General features: G+C 28.0%; 1 protein-coding gene across 1 annotated transcript; it reads right to left on the reverse strand.

The window, feature by feature from the left end:
• Positions 1–3,807: 3,807 nt before the first annotated feature.
• On the reverse strand, positions 3,808–9,603 carry LOC145030750 (putative disease resistance protein RGA3). The gene is made up of 2 exons (XM_078979157.1): positions 9,467–9,603; positions 3,808–7,130 (listed from the first exon to the last, which is right to left on the reverse strand). Exon 2 carries the CDS (start codon positions 7,122–7,124, stop codon positions 3,876–3,878), a length of 3,249 nt encoding a protein of 1,082 aa, XP_078835283.1. The 5' UTR covers positions 7,125–7,130; positions 9,467–9,603; the 3' UTR covers positions 3,808–3,875.
• Between the last annotated feature and the right edge of the window lie 6,483 nt (positions 9,604–16,086).

Consider the following 16,086-nt stretch of genomic DNA (forward strand, 5'->3'; position numbering starts at 1 on the left):
TTAGTAACAATATTATTAATAACAAGTTCAAAAAATAGTATTCTTATTTATATAATAATAATAATAATAATAATAATAATAAGGGTTTTGTTTGTAAAAAAATCATAATATTTTTGTTTACATAAAAGTCCTAATATTTTTTGTTTACAGAAAAATCTCAATATTTTGGATTAGTTTATGAAAGAATCCTAAATTAATTTGGTACCCGTTTCAATCGGTCAAAAAGGGTCAAACTGCAAATTTTTACCGGTTTTCGGGACTTTTTCGTTCAAAAAAAAATCTTGGGACTAAAGTGTAACTTTTCCGTAAATATTGAGATTTTTCTGAAGATTTCGCTTAAACTGAAAAGAAAATTATGGACTACCACAAACCACAAAGACCATTTATGTATTTTACTCTTAATATAATTTTGTGTGGTTGGTATGTTCGATTTCACTAATTTTCTTAATAAGTAACCAGTTATGGTTTTTTTTTCTTGTTCTGTTGAACTATCAAACAGTTCTTTTCTTGTATTCTTTTATCTTTTTATGTGAAATTTAACATGGGGTTAAATTTTATGTTATATATTTATAATCAAGTTATAGGGCGTGTTTGACACAGAGCTTTTAGAAGAGTTTGGGAGCTTCTATCTTTTAGTTTTTAACAAAACGTTCTAGTTTAAACAAAAAGTTTCGTTTGGCAGTACGATCGTTTAACTATTAGTTTAAACAAAATGCTTCAAATCTAAAAGCTACTTCATGTAGCGTTTAACAAAACGCTACTGAGCCTTTGAAATCAATTTCCATAATTACCCTTTAAAATATATTTATTTATTTATTTATTATTAATCAATTGACTTTTTATGTGATTTTATATACTTCAAAAGCTTCCAGCTACATTTGTCAAATACTCATATAACAAATAAAAGTTACAGTTTTCCGCTACAAGCAACATGCTATCCGCTACCAGCTTCCAGCTAACAGCTACTTTTGTCAAACAGACTCATAGGCATAGTTACCCTACAATCAAAATTAAATTTGGTTAAACTGGTTCCTTATTTAAGAATTGGGTCATTTATTTTAATGTAAACAACGAACACATAGTTTGAAAGCATGTTTAAAAAATGAATTAAATGAAATTATGCAATATACACTTTAAATTTCTATTTAAAACGAATACTATGAGAGTATGAGCTTATAAGATTATGATTTTCAATTCCACTATATTGCGTTTCTTAAAATTATTTCATTTTATATATATATATATATATATATATATATATATATATATATATATATATATATATATATATATATATATATATATATATATATAGTGTTAGGTTCATGTGAGACGACCTAATTTTGTGAGATCGTGAGACACATTTTTCTTATTTTTTGCATTTTAAAATTATTTTTACATTATGTACAGTGTAATATTCTATTTAGAATATTTCACGTATTTAAAAAAATATAGAATGATTTATTTATTTTTTTTAGTTAATTCAATTTCCGAAAATAATATTTAAAAAAAGAAGTTTTAGATTTTTCCATTTATTTTGCATTTTAAACTTATTTTTTAAAATATGTCAGTGTAATATTCTATTTAGAATATTTCACGTATATTTAAAAAAAATGGGATTTTTTTTTTGTTAATTCAAGTTCCGAAAATAATATTTAAAAAAAGAATATTTTGATTTTTTCATTTATTTTGCATTTTAAAATTATTTTTAAATTTGGTCTCACGGTCTCTATTTAGAATGGTCTTATTTTAGACCATTTTAATTTTGTGAGACTGTGAGACCAAATCTAAAAATAATTTTAAAATGCAAAATAAATGGAAAAATCCAAAAATTCTTTTCTTAAATATCATTTTCGGAATTTGAATTAACTAAAAAAAATAAAAATAATAAAAAAAATCTCGTTTTTTTTTTAAAATACGTGAAATATTTTAAATAGAATGTTACACTGACATATTATAAAAAATAACTTTAAAATGCAAAATAAATGGAAAAATCTAAAAATTCTTTTTTAAAATATTATTTTCGGAACTTGAATTAACTAAAAAAAAATTAAAAAAAAAATCTATTTTTTTTTAAAATACGTGAAATATTCTAAATACAATATTACACTGTACATATTCTAAAAATAATTTTAAAATGCAAAATAAATGTAAAAATCAAAAAATCCTTTTTTTTAAATCTTATTTTCGGAACTTGAGTTAACTAAAAAAAATTAACAAAAATTAAAAAAAAAAAAAAAAAAATACGTTTCATGGTCTCACAAAATTAAGCCATCTCACATGAACCTAACCCTATATATATATATATATATATATATATATATATATATATATATATATATATATATATATATATATATATATATATATATATATATATATATATATATATATCCATTAATTTTTATTTAATAAAATAGTTTTAGAAAATACATTCTTCAATGGTTAACCTATTAACTTTTTTTTTCTCGGTTTTACTAAATTTTCATTTATCTATATTAAACTTTTTATTAAGCTTCCTCAAATAATATATAATTTATTATTGTCGGATATTTTTTTTTCGAAATAGTAAAAAATCTAAAACTATAAAAAATAATAAAATATCATATAAATGGAATATTTTATAATACTAATTTGTCATTTATCTATATTAAACTCTTTATTAAGCTTCCTCAAATAATATATAATTTATTATTGACGAATATATTTTTTTTGTAACAATAAAAAATATAAAACTATAAAAAATAATAAAATATCATATAAATGGAATATTTTATAATATTTGATACTTTTTAATTTTGATAGTTTTAACTACTTTATAATATATATATATATATATATATATATATATATATATATATATATATATATATATATATTTTTAAGTATATTTGTTTTTATTCTTTTTTAAATCAATTGATTAACTAATAAAAAATATATAATATCTAAGTATCGTTAGGGTATATAATATAATGTTAATTAATATACAGATCAAATATAATAAACATTTGAAAAAAAAAATTAAAATTTTAGTGGATAATAAATGGTTGGAGTGATTTTTAGGAAAAAAAATTGTCCAATAAAAAAAAACTTTTTCAAATAAGAAAATGTTTTTCAAAACACCTACCATGAGAGATGATTTTAGTAAAAAATGAGTTTTATATATATATATATATATATATATATATATATATATATATATATATATATATATATATATATATATATATATATATATATATATATATATATTCTTGAGTTAATATCATAAAATAACTTATATATTATATTTGTTTTTCCGAATTAAACCTTAACTTTATTTTTTTTTTCGTTTAAAAAGAACTTACATTTTTCTTGATTTTGAAAAATTAAAATGTTGACCTTTTATTTAAAATTAAGAATTTTTTCAAAAAAATTAAAAATAAAAGTTTTTTCATGAAAAAAACAAAGTTGAATACTATTCTGAAAAAAAAAAACCCTAATGTATTCTATGATATTAATTCTTTAAACCAAACTAAATTCCATTCATTAATATTTCATTCAATAAATTAAACATTACCCAATACCAAAAACTAAACTCCACTAAGGTTCTAGCTTAGTGAGTTAAGTAGTAACACCTAAAACTATTTTTTTTCAACTGTCTGAATTGTTAACTCTCAGAACCATCCAAAAAAACGTGAGCCATGGTTTGGGACTTCTATAATGGTATTAATTTAGAACGTAGCACGTAATTCTCGTAAGTGTGACACATAATATAATATACACATACTTACAAATATGTAACCACAATACATACGAAGTAAAACATAGAACTCAAAATCATGTTCAATATTATTGCAAATTAGAACCTCTAACCAAGTAACAAACATCTCTAATTACACTCTGTTTCCATTTACCAAGACATGATCTGCTTCCCGTGGCGCTCCCAGTTTAACTGTTGCTTTATCCAACTGGTGGCAATTATAAAATCTCATATTTCGAATGGAGGACATATTGGTTAACCAAGTAGGCAATTCTCGAATTCCAAAATTTAATATGAAAAACCGAGTGAGTGAAGTGAGGTGTTTTATTTCTTTTGGTATTGAAGCCCAATGATTCCAACCAAACAATTCCAATGAGTGAAGGTGGTTGCTTAACTTCTCAATGCCTTGGAGACTTGGGAAAGATAGGAGTTCATTCGAGAAGGGACCAAGTGATAACTTGCTTATAAAGGAAAAACAGTAAAATGTTTCGTGAGGTAAGTAAGTCAATTTATGGCAATAGACGATTCTCAACCTCTTCAAAGAATTTCCCTCATTGGGTAGATGGGGTAATCCTGAAAGACTACGACAATTGTGGATGTCTAAAGATTCGAGAGATTTGAGGCCTTGTATACTATTAATAGACACAAGGTTATCACAATTGTGTATCTCTAAGGAAACGAGAGGATGGGGATCACATTCATCTAGAAGAATAATCTTTGGGCAAGCCATAATTTGCAACTTCTCAAGAACAGGCGATATCATTGTTGAGCTATTTGGTGTTCCGCCTATCCACTTTTCTAACATTTTCATCCAACCTACTTTAAGTGATCTCAACGATGGAGACAAAGGTGTCATTAATCTGGTAACATTATTGCCCTCATCTAAACCACTTCTTAAGCATGTCAAGTTGTCCATGCTCTGTAACACGAGATCTTGAAGAAGTGGTAGGTATTCAAGGATTGGAAGATATACACAACTTATACATCCATATAACATAATCTCCACGAGATTTTTAAGCGGTGCCCATTTCCCTTCAATATTTATTGCCATCTTCATTACCCATGGTGGAAAATTATCACCGGAAAAGTTCGCAATTGTTAAGCTTTTCACATTTCCATGGGGTTGCAAGCCTTCCAATACATCCTGGTTGTTGTGTTTGACACCACGATCCAAACTCCAAACGAATTCAATCTTGTATAAATTTTTCTTTTCGGATAAATTTGCCATAAGAGCATCTTCTTTGCTATTAATTTCTTCTAGATTTAAAAGTTGGATCTCTCCTCGAAGGTGTTTAAGACGACCTAGCTCTTCAATTTGATACCCCTTTAGTTGATACACATGAAAGAAAGGTAATGTCGTAAGTGAAGTCAATTGTCCCAGTGTGTGGATGTGCAAAAGTTTTGGAAACTCGAAGACTCTTAGGCTTATTAGATTTCCCATTTCTACTGGCAAGTGTAGGAGATAGCAGCCATACAACTTTAGAGTTTGCAGATGGTAAAGTTTACCAATAGATTCTGGAAGAGTTTTGATTTGGGTATTCGATAAATCAAGATACCTAAGATACACCAATTCTCCAATTGAATCATCTAGCTTCTCTAGTTTACATCCAGAAAATTTTAAGATTCGAAGGGACTTGAAACGTTGAAACGAAATGCTCTTCTCAACTTCACCCTCAAAGAACAATGCATGCAAATTTTTAGTGGACATATAATCTTTTAACACCATGGAGACCTTGTTGGTGAATTCACATTGCTTCTTTAGTTCATTATACACTGCTAGACCCTTCACCTGGGGAATGTATACAATATTATCGCTTGTTGAATGCATCAAACATGCACTTTCATGCTTTGAAAGTGATACTGAAAGATCATGCACCAGATCATGCATACTGAAATAAGTGAGTTCGTGGATACGATAAGTGGAGTAACTATATTGATCTGTAACATCTTGGAACAATGATCTACTAACCAAAACATGGAAAATATCATTTCCAACATCCTCGGCCTCCCTTTTTTCATTCTCATCTGCTCGAACCAACCCTAAAGCCATCCAAAGTTGGATAAGTTCGTTCTTGTTCACGACCCTATCCTTCTTAAGAACTGAACAATATGCAAAACATTGTTTTACAACACAATTTGGTAGATCATCAAAGCTCATTTTCAAGATGTTTTGAACTATATGTCCTTCTTCTAGATCCCAAGCCTTGTTATCTTTAAGTGACAACCACTTCCCTTTGTCATTGTAATTTCGCAACATGCCTCCTGTTATGTTTACTAATAGCGGCAAACCACGACACTTGCTCACAATAACACGCCCTATCTCCTCCAATTCTGGCAACAATGATTTCTTTGCTATAAACACCCTTCCTTTAAAGATAGACCAACAATCATCATCAGAAAGACCTTGCAAAGCATGGAAATCCTCACTAAAAATCTTAGTTCCAATTTCAAGATTTTGTGTAGTGACAAGAAAGCAACTTCCATTCAGTGAGTTTACATCTAGCATACAAGTCCTAAAATCATCCCAGTGTGCCCTATCTTTATCGCGAACGTCATCCAAGACTACCAAATACCTTTTTGATCCCATCTTCTTTCGAAGATTTGTGATTAAGTCCACCCTTGTTAGTGACTTACATTCATCTCCAGGAAGAGATTCACAAATTTTTGCGAGAAGTGTGTTGACATCAACCTTAACTGATACATATAACCAAACTCTAACATCAAAATGTCTCCAAATTTTTGGATTATGGTAGACCATCTTAGCCAGTGTTGTCTTCCCAATCCCATCTATTCCCACAATGGGAACAATCGTAATTTTTTCCTCTTTTCTTGCTTGGGTTAAAAGTTGTATGATATGTAATTCGTCATTCTGCCTCCCAACAATTTTGAATTTTTGTAGATACCAATCAGTCTCCTCCTGGTAGACACCATCAAGAACAAGGCGAGGGTGTCTATTTTGTAGTCCTAGTTTGTTACCGTGTTCATTCATCTCACAAAATTTGTTGGTAATGTTTTCGATCTTGTGTCCAATTTCTCTACGAGTTGAAAATGTTTTCAAGCTTAGGAGAGATTTAAAGTCTATCATTCTAGTTTGATCCCTTGTTATCACCTCGTTCCTCAGTATTTCGTAATGAAGATCATCCAACATATCATCAGCTTCACCAACCAAATGTTTTAGGAGTGTTAGCCATACCATCACACCATGGTTTTGACCTTTTTCATTGTCGATATCGCGTAACTTAGCACAAATAATTTTCAATGTGTGTTCAAGAGTGTCCAACTTCTTCTTGAAACCCCAAGCAAGGGCGATTTCATTTGCAGCTATACACCCCACCTTTTTATGTATACCTTCAGCAACAACATTAACTAAAGCGTCTACCATTGTTCACTGTTGAGAATGAAAGACAAGAGAGATGATGAGATGGTGGAAGGAGACATGTATTTTGAAAATGATGTTGCTTTTGAATATCTTTAATGAATTTGGCATGACACTATTGTGTTTTAGTTATATTTTAATCAAATATAACCAGAAGTTATACAAATAATAAGAACAATCATATACAAATAATAAGAACAATAGATATTGATCTTATTTGATAGGTTTTAACTTCTTTGTGATAATATATATATGTTTTATGTAAATAATATATTTGTTAATGCTAATTATTTGATACTTTATGCTGAGAGGGCCAAAAACAAGGATACATGAGTATAATTATCACAAAGAGTGTAACATTTTATAGATTTTAACTTCTTTTTTATAATATATATGTTTTTTTTGTAAAATAATATATTTGTTAAATGTTAATTCTGAGATACTTTATGCGAGCCTAAAAAAAAAAGATATATGGGTATAATTAGAGCATAGTCATCCACACTCTATTTTCACTCGAAAAAAAGTGTAACATAGAGCTTAGAGTGGTACATCTCCAACTCAATTTAAATTCTCTTTTACATTCTAAAAATAAAGTGTAAAAATCTAAAAATAAAGTGTAAAATAGAGTGTTATATTTGAGATTGTATACTTTACACTTCATTTTTAGAGTGTCACCGTTCATTTCTCTATTTATAGAGTGTACAAAACTTTATTTACAAATTTATAATGTTGATGTTCGTTTCTCTAAAAACAAAGTGTAAAAATAAAATCTAAAAATCTAGAAATCTAAAAGCAAATTCTTTATTTATAAATTCGGACGAAGAGGCGACAATCTATATCTATCTTATATCTATCTGAAAAAAGTCGGGAGCGAATTGGGTAAGATCATTTAAACTAATAGAAACATAATAATTTTATAAATGAAAAAAATATTTGAAGTCATTTTCATTGAACTCAATCAAAATATAAATAAATTTAAACTGTAGGGCCAGCCGGAAGGAAGTAGGCACAAAATAAGCAATATGCCCCATGTAATTTATGTAATCTACTTTAAATAAAATTGGGAACAAAATATTGTTTTTGTCGATCTAATAATTCAAATACTACCAAAGCCAATTTATAATTATTTATATATTATAAAGTCAAACTTATTAGATATATACTAAAGGGGCAGCTAATAAGATTTATAAAATATTTCATATCCAGGTAATAAATTGTATATAATATTGCATATCAAACCATTAGTATATCAATTGACCATGAATATCCAATATATAATACCATCCAAGGAAAAGTTCAAATCTCAATGTGTTTCAAGATCCATCTAATAAGATCTATAAAAATATCTTGTATCAAACCTTTGGTTTAGTACTCCACCCATATATTCGATACTTAAGAAACAACAATCAAATTACAATATTGGATAAATATTTATACTGATTGTAAATACAAACATAGAAAGGTAAAAGTAAATTTTAGAGAACATCATATTCAAAGTCGGTATATATATATAGAAAACAGTCAAATAAATTTAGTCATACTCAAACAAAAAATTGTTTTTTAAGATTGGTAAGCACTATTATATTCTATTGTCGAGTTGAACAATTCTCTAAAGAATATCTTATAAGTCTAAGGACTAAATCGTACTATAAGGTTTATCTTAGGGGGGCCAAACTATTTTTACGTGCATTAAACTAGTGACAGATTAGTGGAAAATTAATATCGTATTAGTGATAAATCAATGACGGATTAATTTTATCATTGTATTGATAACTTTTTGTTACATAAAAAAAGTTATATTTATGGCCCATTTCTAGTTTTCGGCTTTCCTACTTGCCTAAAAAGTAAAGTCATGCACACAACATATAGATTCAACTGAATTGGTACAAAGCTGCCTAATTACTCATTTCATTTATTTTTTTTCTATATGATAGAAAAGATACAAAACTAAAATAATTAAAATGAAAACACAGTTGTTATCTGGAACAATTTAATACAAAAATTTAACATACTAAAACATAAGGTTCAAAATCAAAGTAATCTTATTAAACATCCATTAGTAAAACACATAAATCAATTCGTTGTCTCCATATAATTTAGTCCAAGTCTATGATGAAGAGTTAACAAGAGAAAGGATAAACAATCAAAATGTCTATAGTTATTCTTAAGCAATTTTTTATAGAAGGGCAAATGTTAGTGGATCTAATCAATTGAATTTTGATCGAGAATCATACACCACCAGACCAATTTAGATTACAAAAACAATTGATTGTATACATGCGAGGAAAATAACATGAAGGATATAAGCAATATACATCTAAATCAAAACAATTAGTAAAAGAAAATACCTCTTTGTCTCCTTTTCCCTTTCAGTTTTCTTTGTAAAGAAAAGGACTCAAGAAGGATAAAACTGTGAGTTGTAAAGAAAAAAGAGTACAACTCATAGGGTATATATAAGAGTATCTTACATTGGGAAACAAGCGTGATTCTATGCTTAAGACGCGCAAATCTAAGTATTGTTTAGATTTATCTCTTTTTTTTTTTAACAACTTGAATCCTTTTTTTTTTTAAAGGGAATTGATAATTCCCTTCCAATTTTGATACAACCACAGAAAACATACGATTGTGCCTTTTGTTTATATTTGGACTGTAATTATGGTCAATATTAATATAACCCTTTTTTTATTTAATCTTTTGTAATTAATAAATCAAATTTAACCCACCCTCTTATCCCTGTTGGTCTTCCCCCTCAACCTGTAACCTTTTCCCTCACCTTTCGTACACCCACGTCGGAGACCTTTAACTAGGGCCGGCTCAACCAATTTGAGGGCTCTAAGCGAACCAAAAAATTAGGGCCCTTTGACATTACTATATTTAATATTATAAACAATCCTCCTTTATCCGGGCTTGGGACCGACAATAATAAACTAAAAAGTTTACAAATGGTAGAGTTAATTTTTTTTTTTCTATTTATATGTTTTTTGTGAATATATTTATGACATAAAGTTAATTTTCTAGCATTTTTAGATGCAAATTCTTTAATGAAATTTTCATAATCAATTTCTTTTATTAAATGTTTTTCAATTTACAAAATAGTTAATCCATTTAATCTTTCTTGTGACATTGTAGATCTTAAATAATTTTTAACAGTTTTAATTTCGAAAAACTTCTTTATGCAGAGGCAACGGTTACATGAATAGTTAGCATAATTCTATAGGCAACATATGCATTTGGAAAAGAGCTAAACTTTTTAATAAAATTAAGTATATTAATAATTGTATCACGTTCTAAATGTACAATATATCTTAAAAGTTTTAGTTCATGAAATAAATCTAAACCATCAATATCTAAGTTATCATTAAGCTTTAAATATTTTTCAAGATTTAAACAATGTCATTTTAAAGTATTTTCATCAAATGATTTTAATTTTTCTATACTAAATAGAAAACCAAAAATATTTTTGAATTCGTTAAATTGCTCAAATCTACTTTTAAGTGAAGTAATGACTTTATCTACTATATATAAAAAGTAATCAGTTTTAAATAACTGAATATGAGTTTTAATAGTTTCATTAGCAACATTTTCATTATATCATCTATTTCTTTGAATGATACGTTTTTCACGAAATTCAGATTTTATGTTTATTTCTAAAGCCAATTCTTTTGCATAATCTAAAGCCTTTTCAAATCCGTTTTCTCTATATTCTTCAAAGAAACACAAAAGTCCATTTAATTGATCTATAGCATCGTCGATACACATATCATTTGATTGCAAACTTTTACTAACAATGTTAATAGCAAACAAAACACCATACCAAATAATCATTCCTAATAAAAATTCATAGTTTTCAAGTTCATATGTTGCTAAACATTTAGCCTCACTTTTAATTTTTGGATCTCCACAATTTTTGGATAATTGTAAAAGTGTGTTTCTTAATTGTGGTGCTTGAAATCTAATTGTTTTTACACTTTCTAGCCTACTTTCCCAACGAGTTTGCGGTAATGATTTAAGTGTTAGGTTTGATATATTATCTTGTAATATTTTCCACCTTTGAGTTGATGAAGCAAATATCGAATATATACGTTGTATAACTCCAAAAAATTCACTAGCTTTATCACACGAATTAGCCATATCACAAATTACTAAATTTAAACTATGACAACCACAAGGAGTGTAGAATGCTTTAGGGTTAATATCTAACAATCGTTTCTGTACACTTGGATGTTTTCCTTTCATATTTGATCCATTTTCATAACCTTGACCCCTAACATCATTTATATCTAGTCCTATATTTTTAATTTCATCAATTATAACATCATATAAGCCTTTATCGGTTGTATTATCTACAATTAAAAATACTAGAAAGTACTCCTTAACTTCAATTGGAGTTGTTGAATGATCTAAACACCGTAAGATAATTGACATTTATTCTTTGTGACTTGTATCGGGAGTACAATCAAGTATTATTGAAAAGTATTTAGCCTCTTTTATTTTATTTTTAATAATTTTACTTTTAACTTCTCCTAATAAATTAATAAGTTCATTTTGCATATTGCGTCCAAGATAATGGTTATGAATTTCTTTATCATTAATTCTCCTAATATGTTCTTGCATAATAAGATCAAATTCTGCAATCATTCTAATTATAGTTAAAAAATCACCATTATTTTCTTCATAAATCTTTTCATTTGTTCCACGAAATGCTAAATTATTTTTTCCTAAAGTTTTTACTACAACAATGATTCTTATTAAAACATTTTTTCGATGTTCTTTTTCTTTATTTATTTTCTCTTGGATTTGTTTGTCAATTGTTTGATTATTTGCTAATCTAGTTTCTAAGTCAATCCATGACATCATATTAAGAATGTGTTCGTTACTTATTTCGTGTCTTTTTAGTATACTAGAAATATTGTTTCAATCATTATTACATTTATGTGCTACTGAACACGTAGATGTATTCATATTAAATAATTTACAACAAAAACAAAAAACTCTATCTACATCTATAGAATAAACCAACCATGTTCGTTCATATTTTTCTCCATTTTATATTTTTTGCATATAAAGAGATGTAGTAAAACTTCTTAAATGTTGATCTTTTGGAAATTTAAAATCATAAATCTTAATAGGATCTTTTTCTACGATTAAATCTCTTAATTAGTACTAATATTATTCCATCTACTTGGATCATATATGTTTAAAGGCATGTTATCTTTTTTAATACCAGTTTGTTCGTTATCATTTTCAATATTAGTTTGTTCGTTATCATTTTCACTATTAGTTTGTTTGTTATCAATATCAATATTAATTTGTTCATTATCATTTTCACTATTAGTTTGGTCGTTACTTTCACTATTAGTTTGTTCGTTATCAATATCAATATTAGTTTGTTCATTATCATTCTTGATATTAGTTTGTTCATGATCATTATTATCAACATTAGTTTGTTCATGTTTATTATCAAAATTAGTTTGTTCTTGTTCATTATTAACATTTTTGTTTGATGATAAAATTTTTAAAAATGATCCTTTTGTGATTCAATAAAAGCTTCTTGTTGCATTTTCCTTTTCCTTTTTAAAACCCCAGATTCGTATTTTCTCTTTGACATTATTATTAAGTATTTTTATTAATAATAACAATGAACAATCACCAAGACAACTACTATAAGTATAGAAGATATGGATTAGAAGTATACCACCCCTGAGATAATGAAAATCTCAAATCTGGAAAACTGAAAACTCAAATTCGTTCCAAGTTCCAACCTGATTCACTTATTGTATATTTTGTAATCTGTTGTAATCAATGAACAATTCAATAAAAAATTAGATAACCAAACAAATAAGAAACTGAAATCTGAAAAATATTAACTAATAAGTAATAACTACTAACCCGGACCAGCTTTAGTTATCAACATGATCCATTAGCTAATGATTTGTTATCAACATGTTTATTTAACTCTTCTCATAATTAAAAAATGAAAAATAACTTATAATACAAACTAAAATAACTTATAATACATCTACACTGAATGTAATATATCTTAAAGCTAGTCATTAAATTAAATAAACATCATAAAGTATACTATATGATTATTACGTACTTAGTTGAATTTTAAATGTGAAAACATTATATTATGCTACATTTGTCTCATTCTTGCGTATGGTTTGAAACTTTGGATCTTGTTTTCGGATCTCAAATGTAAGTAAAAAGCAAATATAAGGGATGAAAAGGTAATTTACTTAATTTTTATTATACAATGTACAATAAGCATCACTAGTTGTGCCAACTTATAACATATTAACATGAACAATGCTTATTGTAATGTACATGTATCTCCTGCTTGAAATAATTTTCTTATTTTCTCATCATCTATGATACAGAATAGATGGATTAATATTTATCATATGACATGAAAAAATAATTTTCTCTCATCATCTAAACTAAACAAACTACAAGTCTACACTCTACAGTCTACAATAAAAATTAAAATCAAGATCATATTACTATTTATGGAGATTGGAGACGGCAGGCTTCAATGGAGAAGGAAGAAACTGTATGCAGTGTTGTGCAACAGTGGAGAACTAGAAGGATGAAACTATATCATGTGCAGTTGTATGGCACAATTTGTGCTGTGAATCGGAACTCATAAGTCAGAAGAAGAAGAAGAAGATCGAGAAGAGCAGGGCAAGGGCAGTAGGCGAAGGAAGAAGTTGTATCATATGTTGTATGCAGTGGAAGAAGAAACGTTAGTTTTTTTAGCTGTTTAGAGAGCCTTAGCCGGATTAGTGATATAATACATTATACATTGACTTCTTGTTTTGTGGGGCCCTCTTGATGTGGGGGCCCTAAGCCCTAACTTTGATTTAGTAAGCATTAAGTCAGTCCTGCCTTCAACAACCCACACTGCCAGCGGAAACCGCTCCTTCTGTAAGTATCAAAATCAAAACCACCTTTCAAAATAAGATTTTCTGGGCCATGGGTTTTCAAGATTCGATTTGCAGAAGAGTTCAAGATTTAATTGGTTCAAGGGATTTTTGAGGTTTCATCGTCAGTGACGAGTAAAGATTCCGAACTAGTGTTTTCTATCGGCTGGTGTGGGAGGCTTTCTTGAAGACGAGGGAGGGGCAGTAGTGGAATGGTTTGGGGTGAGTTTTGTCTCCAAATGAAATCAATTGGAGATGGGTGTTTCTCTTAATGTTCGGGTGATGCTTGTATTTTTATTGGGAGAAGACGGGAAGGTTTCTTGAGGACGACAAAAGAGGAGGGCAAAGAGTTAGAAGATGGCACATGTGTTACAATTGCAGGTCTCCGACTTGGGTGTTCATGAAATGTAAGGAAAAGGTATGGAGGGGAGGGGAAGACCAACTGAGCTAAAGGGGGTGATGGATTAATTGAATTTTTATTTATGGGGAAAATATTAATCCAGCCAAATATATTAATTACATATCTAAAATTAGCAAAAAAACACATTAGTCAAAACTAGCCCACAAAATAGTAGATAGGTTAGGGTTGACTACGGTCAACCTTCAAAAACTACTCTTTCGTCGCAATGGACTACTCTTTCGTGGTCCGTCTACTGTTTTGTGGCCCATTGGCCCACAATATATTTAATGTCTTATTTTTTTAGTTTAGGTTACTTTTTCCTCATTTTTCTTCAATTGTCTACTATTTTCTCTCAATATAGCACACAAAGAACAACGAGATACGTCCATTTTTAATCAAAATTTTATCGTATTGTTGATTATGAGTAGTTTTTGAATATAGGGATAACTGTTTTTTTGAAAAAAAAAAAAAAAAAAAAACCATAGGTTTCTTACGAAACCTTCGGTGTACAAGTACACAATACACAAAATTGTAGCTTTTTAACCCAAAATCGTAGACTTCAACCCAAAACCAGAGTTTTCATTAAAAAAAACATAGATTTTACCCAAAATCGTAAGCTACGGTTTGGAAAATCGTATTTTATAGAGAGAAAATTGTAGGTTTTAAAAGAACATACGGTTTTATATCTTCAAAATGAAATTTTTTTTATACTAAACACGAAACAATAAATGAAGTAGCGAAACAGTAGACGATTCTAAAAACCTACGAGATAATTACTTTCTTAATTTGGCTAGATTAGTTTATCCCTTTATTTATTACAAATGAATTAAAGCACATACACCATAATTATATTCTAACTATAAATAAGGGTATTATTGTCAATATCTTTTAAGAATCAGTAATTAATAAAATAAAACAGTGGAAATAGCAGCTTCCATTTTTTAATGTTTTGTCATTTGTGTTGGGTTGCATCCATTTCTTGCCTTTTTTTAAGAAGCTTAGATTTGCTACTTTCTTAGAGATTAATCCAAAAAGATGGGTTTAGAGTTTTTTTTATGGGTTTACAAAACATGCACAAAAAACAAGTTTAACCTAAGTTCACTTCTCTCATCTCTCAACTTGGTATCAATTTATCGTTCCCATTTTCTTTATTGTTTTTCATGGCTACAAATGTAAATTTATCTCTCTAACCTTACATGATAATATTAATTAGTTAGACCAAGTTCATCATATATTGCATAAGAGAAAGAAGGAAACTAACTGTTGACATCAAACAACCTAGGCTAATGGTGTTCCCATGATTCTTAATAAATGCATATTATGATGTATAGCTGTAACAAAATTCTTTATTAGATCAGTTGATTTAATATTGTGTTTTTTTTTTTGTTGAAAACAAATAATCATAGTATGCTATCAATTATCCATGAATCAGTTGCCTATAGAATTACAGCTTACTAAATTTAGAAACTAAAATTCATTTAACACATTTTTCTCAGTTACTTGTGTATCTTTTAATCTGTTAATTAACAAAATAATTTCTTTCACTTGTAGAAGGCAAACCTTTCAACTAGCTAAGGGGATTTTTCAACTACATCTTTTAGAGATTGCAATTGTTAAAGATTTTAAAAATTGCATCTGTTTGACT

The sequence above is a fragment of the Lactuca saligna genome, chromosome 2 (assembly GCF_052625555.1).
Source record: "Lactuca saligna cultivar CGN05327 chromosome 2, ASM5262555v1, whole genome shotgun sequence".
In the NCBI taxonomy this organism is placed as follows: domain Eukaryota; kingdom Viridiplantae; phylum Streptophyta; class Magnoliopsida; order Asterales; family Asteraceae; genus Lactuca; species Lactuca saligna.